At 38.2% G+C, this 15,382-nt stretch overlaps 1 protein-coding gene across 4 annotated transcripts in view; it reads right to left on the reverse strand.

Annotated features, from left to right (window-relative positions):
• Nucleotides 1-15,382, reverse strand: part of LOC114247428 (terminal nucleotidyltransferase 5C) — a 250,652-nt gene that overhangs the window by 206,672 nt on the left and 28,598 nt on the right. For all 4 annotated transcript variants that reach the window (XM_089729664.1, XM_089729665.1, XM_089729667.1 and 1 more), the window contains exon 2: nucleotides 8,205-8,657. In XM_089729664.1, coding sequence (XP_089585790.1) covers nucleotides 8,205-8,564 — 360 coding nt within the window. In that variant the 5' untranslated portion in view covers nucleotides 8,565-8,657. The remainder of the gene's footprint in view (nucleotides 1-8,204; nucleotides 8,658-15,382) is intronic.

The following is a 15,382-nucleotide window of genomic DNA, read 5'->3' on the forward strand; positions in this document are numbered from 1 at the left end:
AGAAAATACTGATGGAATGGTTTCATTTTGCAAAAGAAAATTTTAATGTTATTTGTTTGATATTTTGTATGGACAATTGACACCACATTCACTTTTCACTGAACTTCATACTTGACGAAAACATGTAAATGTATTATTGTATAGCAGCTGTCCACGCGGATGCATCGCTCACTCAAGTAGGAGAGAGACAGACAGAACGCCTCAGAGCGAGGTAACGCCGCATGAGTCATGTTTTTTTTGTGCGTGCAGCCGGCTCCATCGAATTATAAGACGTTGTCACCTCAAAAATAATTGATCATCCCCTTCTAGCTCAAACCTAATCTACATAAATCAATACTATGTGACATTCATACATGATGTCGTTGTGTGGATACCAAGCATATTCAATATAGACCAGCCTAATAACGGAGCATATTAGATTAATTCCTAATTAAGATCAGATTGATATCTACATACGTTGTGTTGTATGATCGTACTGATTCGTCCTGAATGACGCAGAGACGAAGCAAGTATGAAAGCGGTGAGATTACATTCATTCATACACACACACACACACACACACTCAAACCCTCGAATATTGAATTACACGCGACGCTGAACACGAGTTAGTTTTGGGACTAATTTTCCAAGTAATTTTCTACAGTGAGGAGTGGAATAGGAGGAGCTCGTGTCTTCTGTTTGGGATTTAATTTGTGCCTATTTTCGGTGGTCTCTTTCGTAAGCGCGTAAGTGACACGCGTATCAAATTATATACGAATATGTTTTTTCTCTCTGGTTGTTATAGTTACCCAATGAAGTTGCAAGAATAATGATTGCACTTGACATTAGTAGAGGTGTGTAAGATGATAGTTATTAAGACGGAAAAATAATTACCATTATTATTAACAACTACCTCAAGACAACACTATTAATTAATTAAAGTAACCGCCTCATGTGAATTGATTTTTATTTGTGTACATTGCGTGGCGTGTTAAAAAGTGAACTAAATCGATGTTTAGATTCAGATTTTAGCATTTTATTTATTTATTTATCTAGAGAGCAGACGAACGTACGGCCCACATGATGGTGAGTGGTTACTGCCACCCATGGACTTCAGCAATGCCAGGGGCAGAGCCAAGGCGCTGTCCACCTTTAAGTACTCTCCACAAGCCTAGTTTGAAGCAGGACATGTCTTAGCGCTCGGGAAACACCGTGGAGGGAGCTCATTCCAAAGCCGGCTGGTACGTGGCAAAAAAACCCTGGATACGCGCTATGGATGAACGCAGGGTTTTTTGTTTAATGTCATGAAGAATCAGGGACTGAACACAGTGTGGCCAATTTCCGGAGTTAGACGAGTGTGGACTATTGATGATGATACAACTGGTGGTAGGACCTCTTGTGAGCCCGCACGGGTAGGTACGACCACCCTGCCTATTTCTGCCGTGAAGCAGTAATGCATTTCGGTTTGAAGGGTGGGGCAGCCGTTGTAACTATACTTGAGACCTTAGAACTTATATCTCAAGGTGGGTGGCGCATTTGCATTGTAGATGTCTATGGGCTCAAAAAATACAGATAAAGGATCATGCATCAATACAGATTACTTTGTAACAATGCCAACGTTAAAATCGCAACACATTTTGAGATCTTGTGAACTGTTGTTTTTCTTTATTGCATAGATGGATGGACGAGCTCACGGCCCACCTGGTGTAAAATGGTTACCGGAATCCATAGACATGTACAACGTAAATGCCGCCACCCACCTTGAGATATGAGTTTTAAGTCTCAGTATAGAAGCGAAACGCGTTTTTTGAGTACAGAGAAGCAATAAACATGTCTCTAGATTTGTTAGATTACACGTTTAGTCTCAACTGTATTATGTACAAACGAGTTAGTAGATAAGAAAGCGATTACCAGACAGCACTCGTGAAGATTTACTAGATGATTTTTTTTGATAACGCCATCTTATTGTGTCTTTAAAGCGGTTAGTTGCCCTCAATTAAGAAAAATAGTATTATTATTCGCCAATAGATGTCGGGAAGAGTTGATTATTGAAAACACGAATAAAACGAACATTTTCTGAAAATAAATCGTAGCTAGATCGATTTATCGAAATCCCCTGTATACAAAATTTTATGAAAATCGTTGGAGCCCGTTCCGAGATTCAGATTATATTTAGTAATTATGCTAGGAGATCAATAAGCGAATATCCAGACACTGCTGCTTTTTTGGCGTAATTAAATGTATCTTGTGGTTGCTTATTTTGATCTGATATGGAAACTACTTTTTTACCTAAAATAGGGAATAGAAAAAATCCAAATACTAAAAAAACAATTCTGAATAATATGGTTGTTGCTGATATAAAACCTGAAGAATAGAAAGAAATTATATATATTAACATACAAGAATTGCTCGTTTAAAGGTATAAGATAAAAATCTTTCGTAAAGATTCAGTGACTAATCAACCGAATCTATTTTATTTCTCGAAAACAAAAACAACCTCTCGAATACAATTTCGATACGTCGGTTTAGCAATATATTCAAATCAATTTATTTGCACGTGTGCGATAATGTAATGTATCCGTTGATTTGCGTATTGCAATACGAATGGATGCTAATGAAGTGTACAATCTGTTTATTTTTAACATTCGTAAGTAACATCCTATTTCGGCTCATCGATTGCGCAATATAGAATCGCCGATTGCAATTTAGCGTATGTAAATTGTTATGTACCTGTAAATTTTATATCCGCCGTTCTTTCGGATAAATAGGCACTTTTTACTGGTGTAGGACCTCTTGTGAGTCCGCACGGGTAGGTACCGCCACCCTGCCTATTTCTGCCGTAAAGCTGTAATGCGTTCGATTTGAAGGCGGGGCAGCCGTTGTAACTATACTTGGGACCTTAGAACTTATATCTCAAGGTAGGTGGTGTATTTATGTTGTAGGTGTCTATGGGCTCCAGTAACCACTTAACACCAGATGGGCTGTGAGCTCGTCCACCCATGTAAGCAATATTTTTTTTTATTAAATTTGCCAGTACAGAAACTACCAATAAATGAAGCTTGCACGATTAGTCAAGGCAAAAAAATTCATACAGCACCTTTATTTCGCGATTCCTGAATTTTGTCCGATCTATAGACATATTTAAGTTACAACTTTGTCGATTAACTGCGTTGTATGCAATTGGAAACCACATAACATCAGATTGCCCGTAAATACGTCTTTTTATGTAACGAAATAAATAAAAAAATACTAGTACAATGTATGATGTTATTAATCCAAGCACCGCGTGGCTGCAATAAAACCGCTGAGGCAGCTTTAGTAGAAAATTTATTGTCCGTGTATCTACACGATATATCTATCTGTGCACGTTTACATGCATTTCGTAATACGTACGTTAGCATTCTGTAACATCACATCGATTATGCGATACATACCTATTAAGCAATTCTGATGTTTGATTTTTACAAGTATAGCGATAGCAGAGGAACTTTGACGTGTGATTTAGAACAGGTCTCTCTGTGAGCGTCATAAAAAAAGCCTAATAATTCATCAGAGAATGAGCAGCAACGTCCTCGGATTGTCGTAAATCGTCGTGGCCTAAAGGATAAGACGTCTGGTGCACTCGTATCTAACGATGTAACGGTGTTCGAATCCCGCAGGCGGGTACCAATTTTTCTAATGAAATACGTGATTAACAATTGTTCACGATTGACTTCCACGGTGAAGGAGTAACATTGTGCAATAAAAATCAAACCCGCAAAATTATAATTTGCGTAATTACTGAGTCCGCACGGGTAAGTACCACCACCCTGCTTATTTCTGCAGTGAAGCAGTAATGCGTTTCGGTTTGAAGGGTGGGACAGCCGTTGCAACTATACCTTAGAACTTATATCTCAAGGTGGATGGCGCATTTATGTTGTAGATGTCTATGGGCTCCAGTAACCACTTAGCACCAGGTGGGCTGTGAGCTCGTCAAACCATCTAAAAAAAAAACGTGTGGCACTCGGGAACTGCCGCGGTAAAGCTATTGCATAGCATTTTTTATCAACTTATGCAATTATAATTAGACAATGATAATTTAATATTAAAACAATAATAAAGCAAGACCACGCTATATTAAACATTAATAAAAGCAAAACCTTAACTGTCCCCTTCACACTCATAAGCTAGACCGCGCGAGAGAGAGATGTGCAGACTTTTCATGATGCGCATGCAGTGTGACGTCACGCCACGCGCTTATTCACAAACACTACACAAGCGCAACGTGTGAATGTGTTGAACGCGAGCTACATGGTAGGCGGAGTGAGGGGTGTAAGGTTTTTTTCGTTACGGAATTTCATGATTCAGTCGCCGCGCTCAAGGCCCGCGATAAAAGCTATGCAACAGTTTAAAAACTGATATGACTCCAAGCAAACTCCTAAAGCAGTTTCTTTGAAACCTTTTTAGTATTGTAATATAAGCACGCCTGTATCGAAATACAGTTTCGTGCTTCGTTATAGTACACTAACAAAATTCAAGAGTTAATTATTACGAAACTGCAGTAGTACATTTTGTGGGCACAACGATCGACGCTTTTGTGTATCGTCATTATTTTACTGCCTAAGCACAAATCACGAGTGACACGGAGAATGTGTAGTAATTTCGTCTTGAATTACAGCCGAGTTGATATTTGAAATGATTGCTAAGTAAGAGAAAGGAACTCATACGAAACGTAAATGAGTATTTTGTAAGGAATTTACGTAACGTTTTTGCAGAGCGAAGGCAGGTGCAGATTGGAAACTCTCCGGGCTGGTTTTAACAAATATTTTTGTTGTTTTTGTATTATTTTAACATAATTTATGCATGTTTTACGTGAAGTTTAACAGTTAACTGTTCTAATGGTCTCTAAAGTTGGATCTTTCACGGCTTATCTTGTCATTGAAAGCGAAAACTGTGAAAGATAATATGAAAATTTGTAGTCAATTTTCGTAAGTTAGCTACTGTGCTATCTGTTGTTAATGTAGTTGATAAAAATAATTGTATTGCCTATTGTACGATAGAATAGGGGACTTAACCGTCAATGTTTATCTAATAATGTCTACAACTCCCAATGATATCGCAAAAGAGATTTTTATCTGTATATTGATATAAAATGTATTAGAAAATGTGTTAGAGTTAATTACACTACTGTGTACTGCCTACTTCGGCAACGAAGTACTCCGTGTTAAGCCACAGACACAGCCCACTGAGTTTCTCGCCGGATCTTCTCAGTGGGTCGCGTTTCCGATCCGGTGGTAGATTCTGCGAAGCACTGCTCTTGCTAGGGCCAGTGTTAGCAACATTCCAGTTTGAGCCCCGTGAGCTCACCCACACATTAGGGCGAAGCTGATATAGCCTCTCAAGGCTATCAGCATAGGTAGGATAAAAAAATCTCCGTGTTCCAATCAAAGGATGGGATAGACATTATTACAATAAGAACACACATGAGGACTCTATCCAGACTAACATCTCAAACTAAAGGTAGGCAGCGACTTGGCTCTGCCCCTGGCATTGCAAAAGTCCATGGGCGACGGTAACCACTCACCATCAGGTGGGCCGCTCGTCTGCCTATTAGGGCAATAAAATAAAAAAATAAAAAACTAGGTAGCAGAATTCGTCTTGTCTTGTCTATTGGCTCAACAATCTGCTGAACAAACATTAGTCTGTTTAAGCAAAAACATAATAGAAGAGTTCATTACACTTTAGTCATTCGAAATAATCATAATATATTTTGAAGTCGTCGTGGCCTAACGGATAAGACGTCCGGTGCATTCGTGTTGAGCGATGCACCGGTGTTCGAATCCCGCAGGTGGGTACCAATTTTTCTAATGAAATACGTACTCAACAAATGTTCACGATTGATTTCCACGGTGAAGGAATAACATCGTGTAATAAAAATGAAACCCGCAAAATTATAATTTGTGTAATTACTGGTGGTAGGACCTCTTGTGAGTCCGCACGGGTAGGTACCACCACCCTGCCTATTTCTGCCGTGAAGCAGTAATGCGTTTCGGTTTGAAGGGTGGGGCAGCCGTTGTAACTATAATTGAGACCTTAGAACTTATATCTCAAGGTGGGTGGCGCATTTACGTTGTAGATGTCTATGGGCTCCAGTAACCACTTAACACCAGGTGGACTGTGAGCTCGTCCACTCAGCTAAGCAATAAAAAAATATATATATATATATTTATTATTCGAGTGCTCTATTTAATGCTCAAAATACCACCCGGGTAATTAAAGTGTCTAGTGCCATTTTAACATTGCACATTAAAACTTGAAGTTGGATTCTACAATAGCTCTCCCTTTAAATCGGAACGCAAGGTTGCTTCGTGGCATTAACACGTCGATTAGTGGTACCCGCTTGAATCTCCTATCCGAGGCTATGAAAGGAACGATTCAGATAGTGCTATAACAACATTTCTCTCCTCTAAGTGCTCGTTTTGAATCAGGATAACGTTAATGCACGTCTATCTCCGTAATCAGACGTATAAAATTACAAAAATTAAACAATATCATTGCATTAATCCACCTCTCGATTGTGTTATTACCGAACGTGGTGAATGCAGGAAATGATGTTCGCTTTTAGATCTGTAATCGTGATTAAAAGATTTGAAGCAGCCGACGAGATCAGAGACGGAAAAAAAGAACCAAAAACCACACCAACAATATTATGTCATATTGCGTTGTGAAATCTTCCCGTAACTAGTCGAATTCTTATCCGGTTTTCGAGGAAATAGTAAGAATAAATACTATGAAAATAGTAATAATAAATAAATAGGATGAAAGGCATGCAGCAAAAATGCGAATGTCGCGATTGATGAGTAACAAGAATGGATAGAATTTGGAATGAATATATTAGACGAAGTCTGAAAGTGGCACCTGTGACAGAGAAGTTGAGAAGGGCGCGTTTGGGAGGGTATGGTCATGTGATGAGACGAAATGAAAATGAGGTTCGTAAGAAAATGTTTTAACTATGAATGTGGAGGGATATAGAGAAAGAGGTAGACCTAAGAAGAAATGGATGGATTGCGTGAAAGACGATATGTGTAAGAGGGGAGTGAGCGAAGAAATGGTATATGAGAGAGGAGTATGGATGAAGAAAACATGTTGCGTCGACCCCAGGTGAGAGGGAGAAGGGCAGGAGAACGATGAATAAGAATAAATATGTTATTTCCGTTCGAAACTATATTGGTTATAATCTCTATCTCACCCCGGTAACAGCGGTTTGTTTTTTTTTTTAAATTCTAAGCCAAACCGATAATCATATTTGAATTTGAAAATATAGTATTTTCTGTTTAAAGATATTAAAACATGAATGCACGTAAAACTTGTACTGTTTTAAATAATTACACTTAGTAACCAAATTATATTGTAATTATATAGTTCCATTTAATTATTGCTTAAATGAGTGAACGACCTCAAAGCCCATCTAGTTTTAAGTGGTTGCGGGAGCTCATAGACACCGCAACGTGAATGTAGTGAATGTAGTAGATCCACCTTGATACTTGAGGTCGGAGTGTCAATTGCATAACGACTGTTCTACTTTACAAAATAGGCAAGATGGCGACAGAAATAAGCAAGATGGCGACAGAAATAGGCAAGAGATGGCGACAGAAATAGGTAAGATGGCGACAGAAATAGAATATGGCGGTAGCTACCAGTGTGGCCTTACATTATGCCATAAGACCAGGAAATGCCAATTGTCGCACCACATTATAACATTCAAAGAACGCTGTTTTCTATTCGAAGATGTATCCCAAAATCGCTTTTCTCGACACATGGTGGTGGTGCTATATTAGTCCGAGACCATGCAGACAAATATTTACTTGTCGAATAGACGTATTTCTGTATCATAATCTCCTCGTTACCTCGATCATACTTTGACCGTGGCTTAACACTTACATGCATATTGAATTCAGTAAAAAATAACACTTAACTTGTTACAAAAACAACCTGATTCACTACGGGATTCTGTAGCCAATTAACACGAGAGAGAGAAAGAGAGAGAGAGAGAGAGAGAGAGAGAGAGAGAGAGAGAGAGAGAGAGAGAGAGAGAGAGAGAGAGAGAGAGAGAGAGAGAGAGAGAGAGAGAGAGAGAGAGAGAGAGAGAAAGAGAATACACTTTATTGCACACCAACACGAGGAGGAATGTAAGGTCGTTCAGCTACGCGCATGAAAGAAACAGATAATGAAAATGAAAGACCCACCTGAGCAATAGCCTCGAGCGTCATCCTCTCGATGTCGACGGTGTAGAAGCTGAGCTGTGGTACGTGCCGCCTCCTCGGCCGGATGTGATCGTAGTACGCGACCACGTCGTTGATTGACACGACCGGGCAGTCGTCCGCGGTGCTGCAGCCGCTGCTCACGCCGTCCACGCCGCTGTCGGAATCGCCCTCGCCGCCGAAGCCCTCCTTGGAATCCCTGCGATCCCCGTAGCTCTGCTCGGAGCCCTCCTGATACCCGGACTCGTTCATGTCGTCAGGGGTCACGATCTCCGGGATTTTGGTGGTGTCATAATCGTAAACTTCATCGTCCATCGCTGGTTCGTAAGCGATCGTCTCGGCCATTTCGTCTCTCGTTTAGCACGCAATAAAATTATTTTTCACTTGTTCGTATCCACTACATGCTGGTTCGCGAGACGAGTGCACACTAGTAGCGCCCTGTGAACAAAAACGTTAATGTCAGCACGTAATGTGATATATTTTTTTATTGTTTTTTTTTGTTGCCCTTGTAGGCAGACGAGCGTACGGCCCACCTGATGGTGAGTGGTTACCGTCGCCCATGGACTTCAGCAATGCCAGGGGCAGAGCCAAGCCGCTGCCTGCCTGTTACGAGTGAAACAAATAAAAATCGCAAATTGAATTCTTAAAACGTATTATTAGTTACCGCAACACCGTACATAAACAGAAAAAGTAAATATCAGACAAGTCGAGACAACGCCGATTTATCATTCTGAAACATCATTAATCAATCCGACACGACCCGACGGAGCGTCGATTAAAAAAGTACATAAATCAATTATTATGTGTATCAACTACATACATATATAAAAGCAAGTCCCTAAGAATTCTGCAGTAGAACGAAACTGTTTGCTCTCCATTTACATTGCATCAATGCAATCAATAGGATAAAAAATAAATGAACAAAACAGTAAATACTTATCGACGTTTTTGATAACGTCAAATCCATATACCGATGCATCTGGACAAGGAAATTCAAAAGTATTGTGAAGACTCCAATAAATATAAAAATTAGTTATTATCTGTGGCACAATATGTCTATGTCAAATGTCTATGATGTATCATTGCGCATATAAAATTGTAAAACCGTAAAATGTGATTTTTTTTCTCCACCGAGTTTTATTAAATTATAAATTTTTTTTTTTTTTTTTTTTTTTATTGCTTAGATGGGTGGACGAGCTCACAGCCCACTTGATGTTAAGTGGTTACTGGAGCCCATAGACATCCACAACGTAAATGCGCCACCCACCTTGAGATACAAGTTCTAAGGTCTCAAGTATAGTAACGACGGCTGCCCCACCCTTCAAACCGAAACGCATTACTGCTTCACGGCAGAAATAGGCAGGCACATCACAAACATCTTGCAAGCCCATAACTCATCACTGGTATTTTACTATTGTTTACTGCGCTTTCCGCACCATATTACATAACACTGATCCTTGTACAAAATTAGCAATCTTCTTCCCGTAATCCCACATAATATGAGATAAGGATAAGAAGGAGTGAATAAGTTGAATATGCTTGATAGGGACTTGCTGTGACTTCACCGACCGCCTGTCTCAAATCAACCCTTCTAATCTTCTATTACTGGTGGTAGGACCTATTGTGAGTCCGCACGGGTAGGTACCACCGCCCCGGCTATTTCTGCCGTAATAATGCGTTTCAGTTTGAAGGGTGGGGCAGCCGTTGTAACTATACTGAGACCTTATAACTTATATCTCAAGGTGGGTGGCGCATTTACGTTGTAGATGTCTATGGACTCCAGAAACCACTTAACACCAGGTGGGCTGTGAGCTCGTCTACCCACATAATTCAAAAAAAAAATCTGCAGTAGTATATGCGTAGTACAGCAACTTCACTAGTAATTGTGACAATAAGCGATAGGAATTAAAAAAAAAAAAGTATCTCTTTATTAATCACCGATATCGATCTATTCAGGTACGGAATGCTTGTGACTTTCGTTTTCATTGGCGGCAACTTCGCGCCGAACTCAGACGAAATCGCGAGCGAACCGAAACTTACTTTCGCTTTCAATACAGTTCGTGAGATGCAGACGCACTGACCTCGGCGGGGTCGTTACGAGATTCAATAGACGTTCGCTTTAGACAGGTTTCGGTGTCGGCGTTACCCGACTACTTGCAGTTGCAGGTCAATCTTACTCTCACTATCGACAATGCCATTGATGTAGTCAAATTTATGTATAGCCTAAAAACAATAATACTATTACAGTGTGCCTAATTAAGGGTATACCTAATTTGTAAGTTTAAGATGTGGGTAGATTGCATTCGCCTATCAAAGACATAGACATCGACAGGGAGCAGACGGTCACTTTGTAACACAGTTTCCTGAAGAAGCTCTGTCAGCTTGACTATCTTTTTTTTTACTTAGATGGATGGACGAGCTCACAGCCCACCTGATGTTAAGTGGTTACTGGAGCCCATAGACATCTACAACGTAAATGCGCCACCCACCTTGAGATATAAGTTCGAAGGTCTTAAGTATAGTTACAACGGCTGCCCCACCCTTCAAACCGAAACGCATTACGGCTTCACGGCAGAAATAGGTTGGGTGGTGGTACCTACCCGTGCGGACTTACAAGAGGTCCTACCACCAGTAAAGGGTACCTAAGCGTTGAAATTAAAAAATAAACTTGGTCGGTCATGAACCTGCGCTCGTTACCTCCTACCACCCTAACCATTTTCTACTACGAAACAGTGATGCCTTTTGGCTTAAAGGGTCTGAAGCCCGCTCTTAAATAATTAGTTCTCGAAGCTAATTTCAACTAAAAGAACATAAGTATCAAAAACTCATTTTCACTAGGCCAAATCCGTTTCGCAAATGAAGATTAAAAAAAAAACATTTCGAACGCAATCTAAAAAAGCGATAATAAAAATCAGCCAGAGATCAATTGAAAAAAAAAACACTACACGAACTGGAATGTTCATAACTTTTAATTTTCACGCTTCAAACCATTATGAATCGATGCAGGTTTATGCGAATAAGGCAAATAAAACAATTATTTTTAATTGAAAAATTTATAGCACTATTTTTCAGGTTTTGCCGATTAAGTGATGCCGACTCGGCGATTTTTCCTAAAATTAAGGGAAATTGTTGATTGGATGTTACTAGGAACAAATTGGTTAAATTTACATTATATTTGCATTGTATAGGGTAATTTCGTGATGAAATTTGTCGATGAGCTCCGGTAACCACTGAACTTTAAGCTAGTCTACCCGACAGACCGAAAAAAAAATTTTACATTTCCTCCACATTTTCAGTATTACTTCTCAATAAAAATAAAAAAATTGAATGTTATTCTAGTATTTGTAGTTAAATTTATTTCAGGAATTATATAGAACAGACAAGGCTGTATGGGCTTAGATCCCCTTGCCTTTCCTAACAAGGAAAAATTGTACCAAAAAAATATTTGTAGTTAAGTTTTCAGTACCGTAAAATGGGGCGATTAGGGACAAATTCCAACTTTATGACCAATTTTAAGGTAGTTGTTGATGTATATAATGCTATATCAGGATCAAAATGATTGAGTCTTGGCGGCATCTTTGTTGTCTAATTTAAAATTATGCAACTAACATTCCAGTTTAAGCAAAAAATGCAAAAATAGGTGTAATCCCTATTTACCCGAAAATTGCGGTTAATTGGGACGAAATGAGAAATTTGCTAGGGTTGGCACTACTTTTATTTTTATATATAGTTTTAATTTATTTATTTATTTAGTTGCACCAACAAAGTGATCATCAATAAAAAATTTTGAAAAACTGACAAAAGTACATGGCAGACATCACCTCAATTATAGGTGCAATCGACAGTGCATTAACAACAATATATATATATATATACTTATTTATACATATATAGTGGGCTTTCTTAGAAACGGTTTATATTTCTCCGTTCTTGGTAAGTACTTAGGGGCTGATTTTTCTATCTGGGTTAATAGATTTGGTGTGTCGGTTATTCCATGGATTAATCAGATGAATACCCCCACTCTGAACAAATATAAAATATTTTATTAAGTATTACTTAGACATTTTTGTCCACCTTGAGATTTCATTGATCTTGTTACATGTCTCTGCAAAATCGACTTACTTATATTAAATTGATTATCTATTTCAACTAAAGACTTATTCCCAATTTCGCTTCGAATAAACCAAATTTTTACCAACAAATTTAAAAAATATTGTTATAACTACATAGACAACCCTACAAACCTGTACCTATTTATACTTAGGTCGTTTCCATATCACGTATTCTCATCCCAATTGACCCCTTTTTCGTTGTTATTTATACCTAAGACGTCCCCAATATCCTCAAAAACAACAGATTTTTACATGTATTTTTATTTAATCAAATACATTAAAACCAATAACAACTGAGACTTACCTTTAATATATATGCTAGTTCAAACACTAAATAACGTTTATAAATCATAGTCGTCTTCTATTAATATCAAATAGCAAATAGAGAGCAAAGTTTCTAGCACTAAAATAATTACCACCACAGGAAGTTAATTTGAAACGCGATTTTTTATAAGTTAGCAGCTATTATCATGCATATTCAGAGTTGTTTTGTGAACTTTCAACATTCTACTATTAAACTACAAAAAATGGAAGATGTTGCAACAAATATAAAACATATATTGAGCGTCGAAAGATTTTCCCGGTTTTTTCCCGATTCGCCTCTCAATCCCTAATCGCCCCATTTTACCGGTACCCGTCGTCCCGTAACCTTTTTTTGCAGCTTCGTATTAAGATATAAATACAATAAGCACCACATTAACATCTGTAATCAAAACACACTATAATACATTTGAGAGAAAAGTGAAAATTTCCCAAATTTATTCAAATGCATCGCGTGTTTCGTGTAAACCAGTTTTACAACATTCAAGTATATATATACACGAAAACAAGTGAGCGCTGAAGCGTTTAAAACGATTTATTAAAGACCAGCAGCCCGCTCCGGCTCCGCTCGGGTATTTAACAAACATTTCAACGATATTTGACGTTGTTTTATTTTTTTAAATAAAAGAACACTTATTGCGGCACAACTATAATAGTTAAACACATACTGTCGCGACACTTTTTATACATAATAATGTGCTCTACAAAGTCGTAGTACAATATTTTATTCTATCATCAATAGTTATCGCAGGACACACGATGTAAAGAATATTTTAGGGTTTTTTTTACACCTAGGGTTACATTATTGTAGTTTTTGTAGGGATGCCTAATTTTTTTCAAAAAAGATTATAGCCTATGTCACTCGGGAATAGTGTAGCTTCCAAACAGAGAAATAATTTTTCAAATCGGTTCAGTAATTTCGGAGCATATTCAATAAACAAACAAACAAAATCTTTCTTCTTTATAATATTAGTATAGAAGTATAGACTAGCCGTACTCGCCCGCTTCGCTGGACATTTAAAATTAACATTATTATTTATTGTCATTATTATTAAGGTGTCCAACACTCATATATAAATCTTAACCTATCCATTAAGCACATGTATTTTTTACATGGATACCAAGTTTGAAGTCAATCGGATGCATGGTTCAGTAGTTATAACGGAACATCCGTAAAAACCACTGTAGATTTATATATTAGTATAGATAGTTTTTTAAATGTCAACTTCGGCAATCGTGCATCATGGTTACCGTTGCTTGTAAATAGAACCAATGTCAAAGTCGCAGATAAGTCGTTGCCTGCAGTTGAAGACAAACACAGTTTGAAGAAGGGCATGTCATAACGTAACGTAAGTTAATATTTTTTTTATATAAGCCAAGGAATGCTTAAACGACAAACAAACAAACAACTGCCTTTTATTGGGCCTTAACCTTATGCGAGGCTCCTACGAATAAAGGACCTAAAGACCTGAGACTTTATGCAGTCACGGCCAGAAATTACGAGCAATAAGTCAAGGTGTCCTTCGAAAATAACAGTATACATTTCCTCTCATAGGTGACGAAAATAGACATAATTGACAGACGCCATTGAAGGTAACTATACTTGAAGAATACCTTAGAATTGATATCTCAAGGTGGGTGGCGCATTCACGTCGTAGATGTCTATGGGCTCCAGTAACCACTTAATACCACTGTGAGCTCGTCCACCCATCTAAGCAATAAAAAAAAAGTCATCATCGCCCAGACACAGCAAATTTGAAAGCGAATAACTAATTATTAATTATACCTTTTCGACGGACGCAACCGCAGGACTAATGCAGCGTGCAATAAAATCATGCAAAAGCAATATTAGCGACTATTTATTATGCGACTGAATTAATAAAGGCAGTCCTTTATCATTGCATTGTTAATACAATTCGAATTGTTGTACAATTCATCAATCAACAAAAGTTATAAATGAATAACATGTACACATATGTCCCTTGTGTACTTTTAATGTGTTGTTCACGATGTGAGCCCTAGTCGTCGATGTAAACAGTTTTGTGATTCATCAATTTTATTTACATTTGTGTTATTTTTTATTTTTTTTAAGTGATTTTATGACCTGGTAACTAAGACCTTTAAGTCATGTCTTATTTTAATTTATATTTTTATTTTTATGAAAAATGGTAATATGGAGTGAAATTAATATTTTTGTTTTTTTTCGGTGTTGCCAGCCAGTTCACATCGTGTATCTGTTGAACGTATTACCGGAGTAGAGTTCATCCATACTACCTGGAGCCACTGCGGTCATCCACAGTGCGATTCCAGAGATAATTTTTGCCACGTACCATCCGGCTATGGAATGAGCTCCCCTCCACGGTGTTTCCCGAGCGCTATGACATGTCCTTCTTCAAACGAGGCTTGTGGAGAGTATTAAGCGGTAGGCTGCGGCTTGGCTCTGCCCCTGGCTTTGCTGAAGTCCTTGGGCGACGGTAACCAGTCACAATCAGGTGGGCCGTATGTTCGTCTGTCTACAAGGGCAATAAATAAAAAATCATGCAATTTTATCATTATATTAATTAAGAATATTATTAGATCACGAATTAATATTTCTTCCGTCTTATTCGATCTGCATACAAGCTACGAATCAAACACCCAGGTTTGCTTCATCGAAAGTAAGGAAACATGAAATGTCGATCCCAACTTAATTACACAAGTTGGTGGAGGAGAAGATTGCAGAACTTATAA

The sequence above is a fragment of the Bombyx mandarina genome, chromosome 09 (genome assembly GCF_030267445.1).
Source record: "Bombyx mandarina strain Sakado chromosome 09, ASM3026744v2".
Taxonomy (NCBI): domain Eukaryota; kingdom Metazoa; phylum Arthropoda; class Insecta; order Lepidoptera; family Bombycidae; genus Bombyx; species Bombyx mandarina.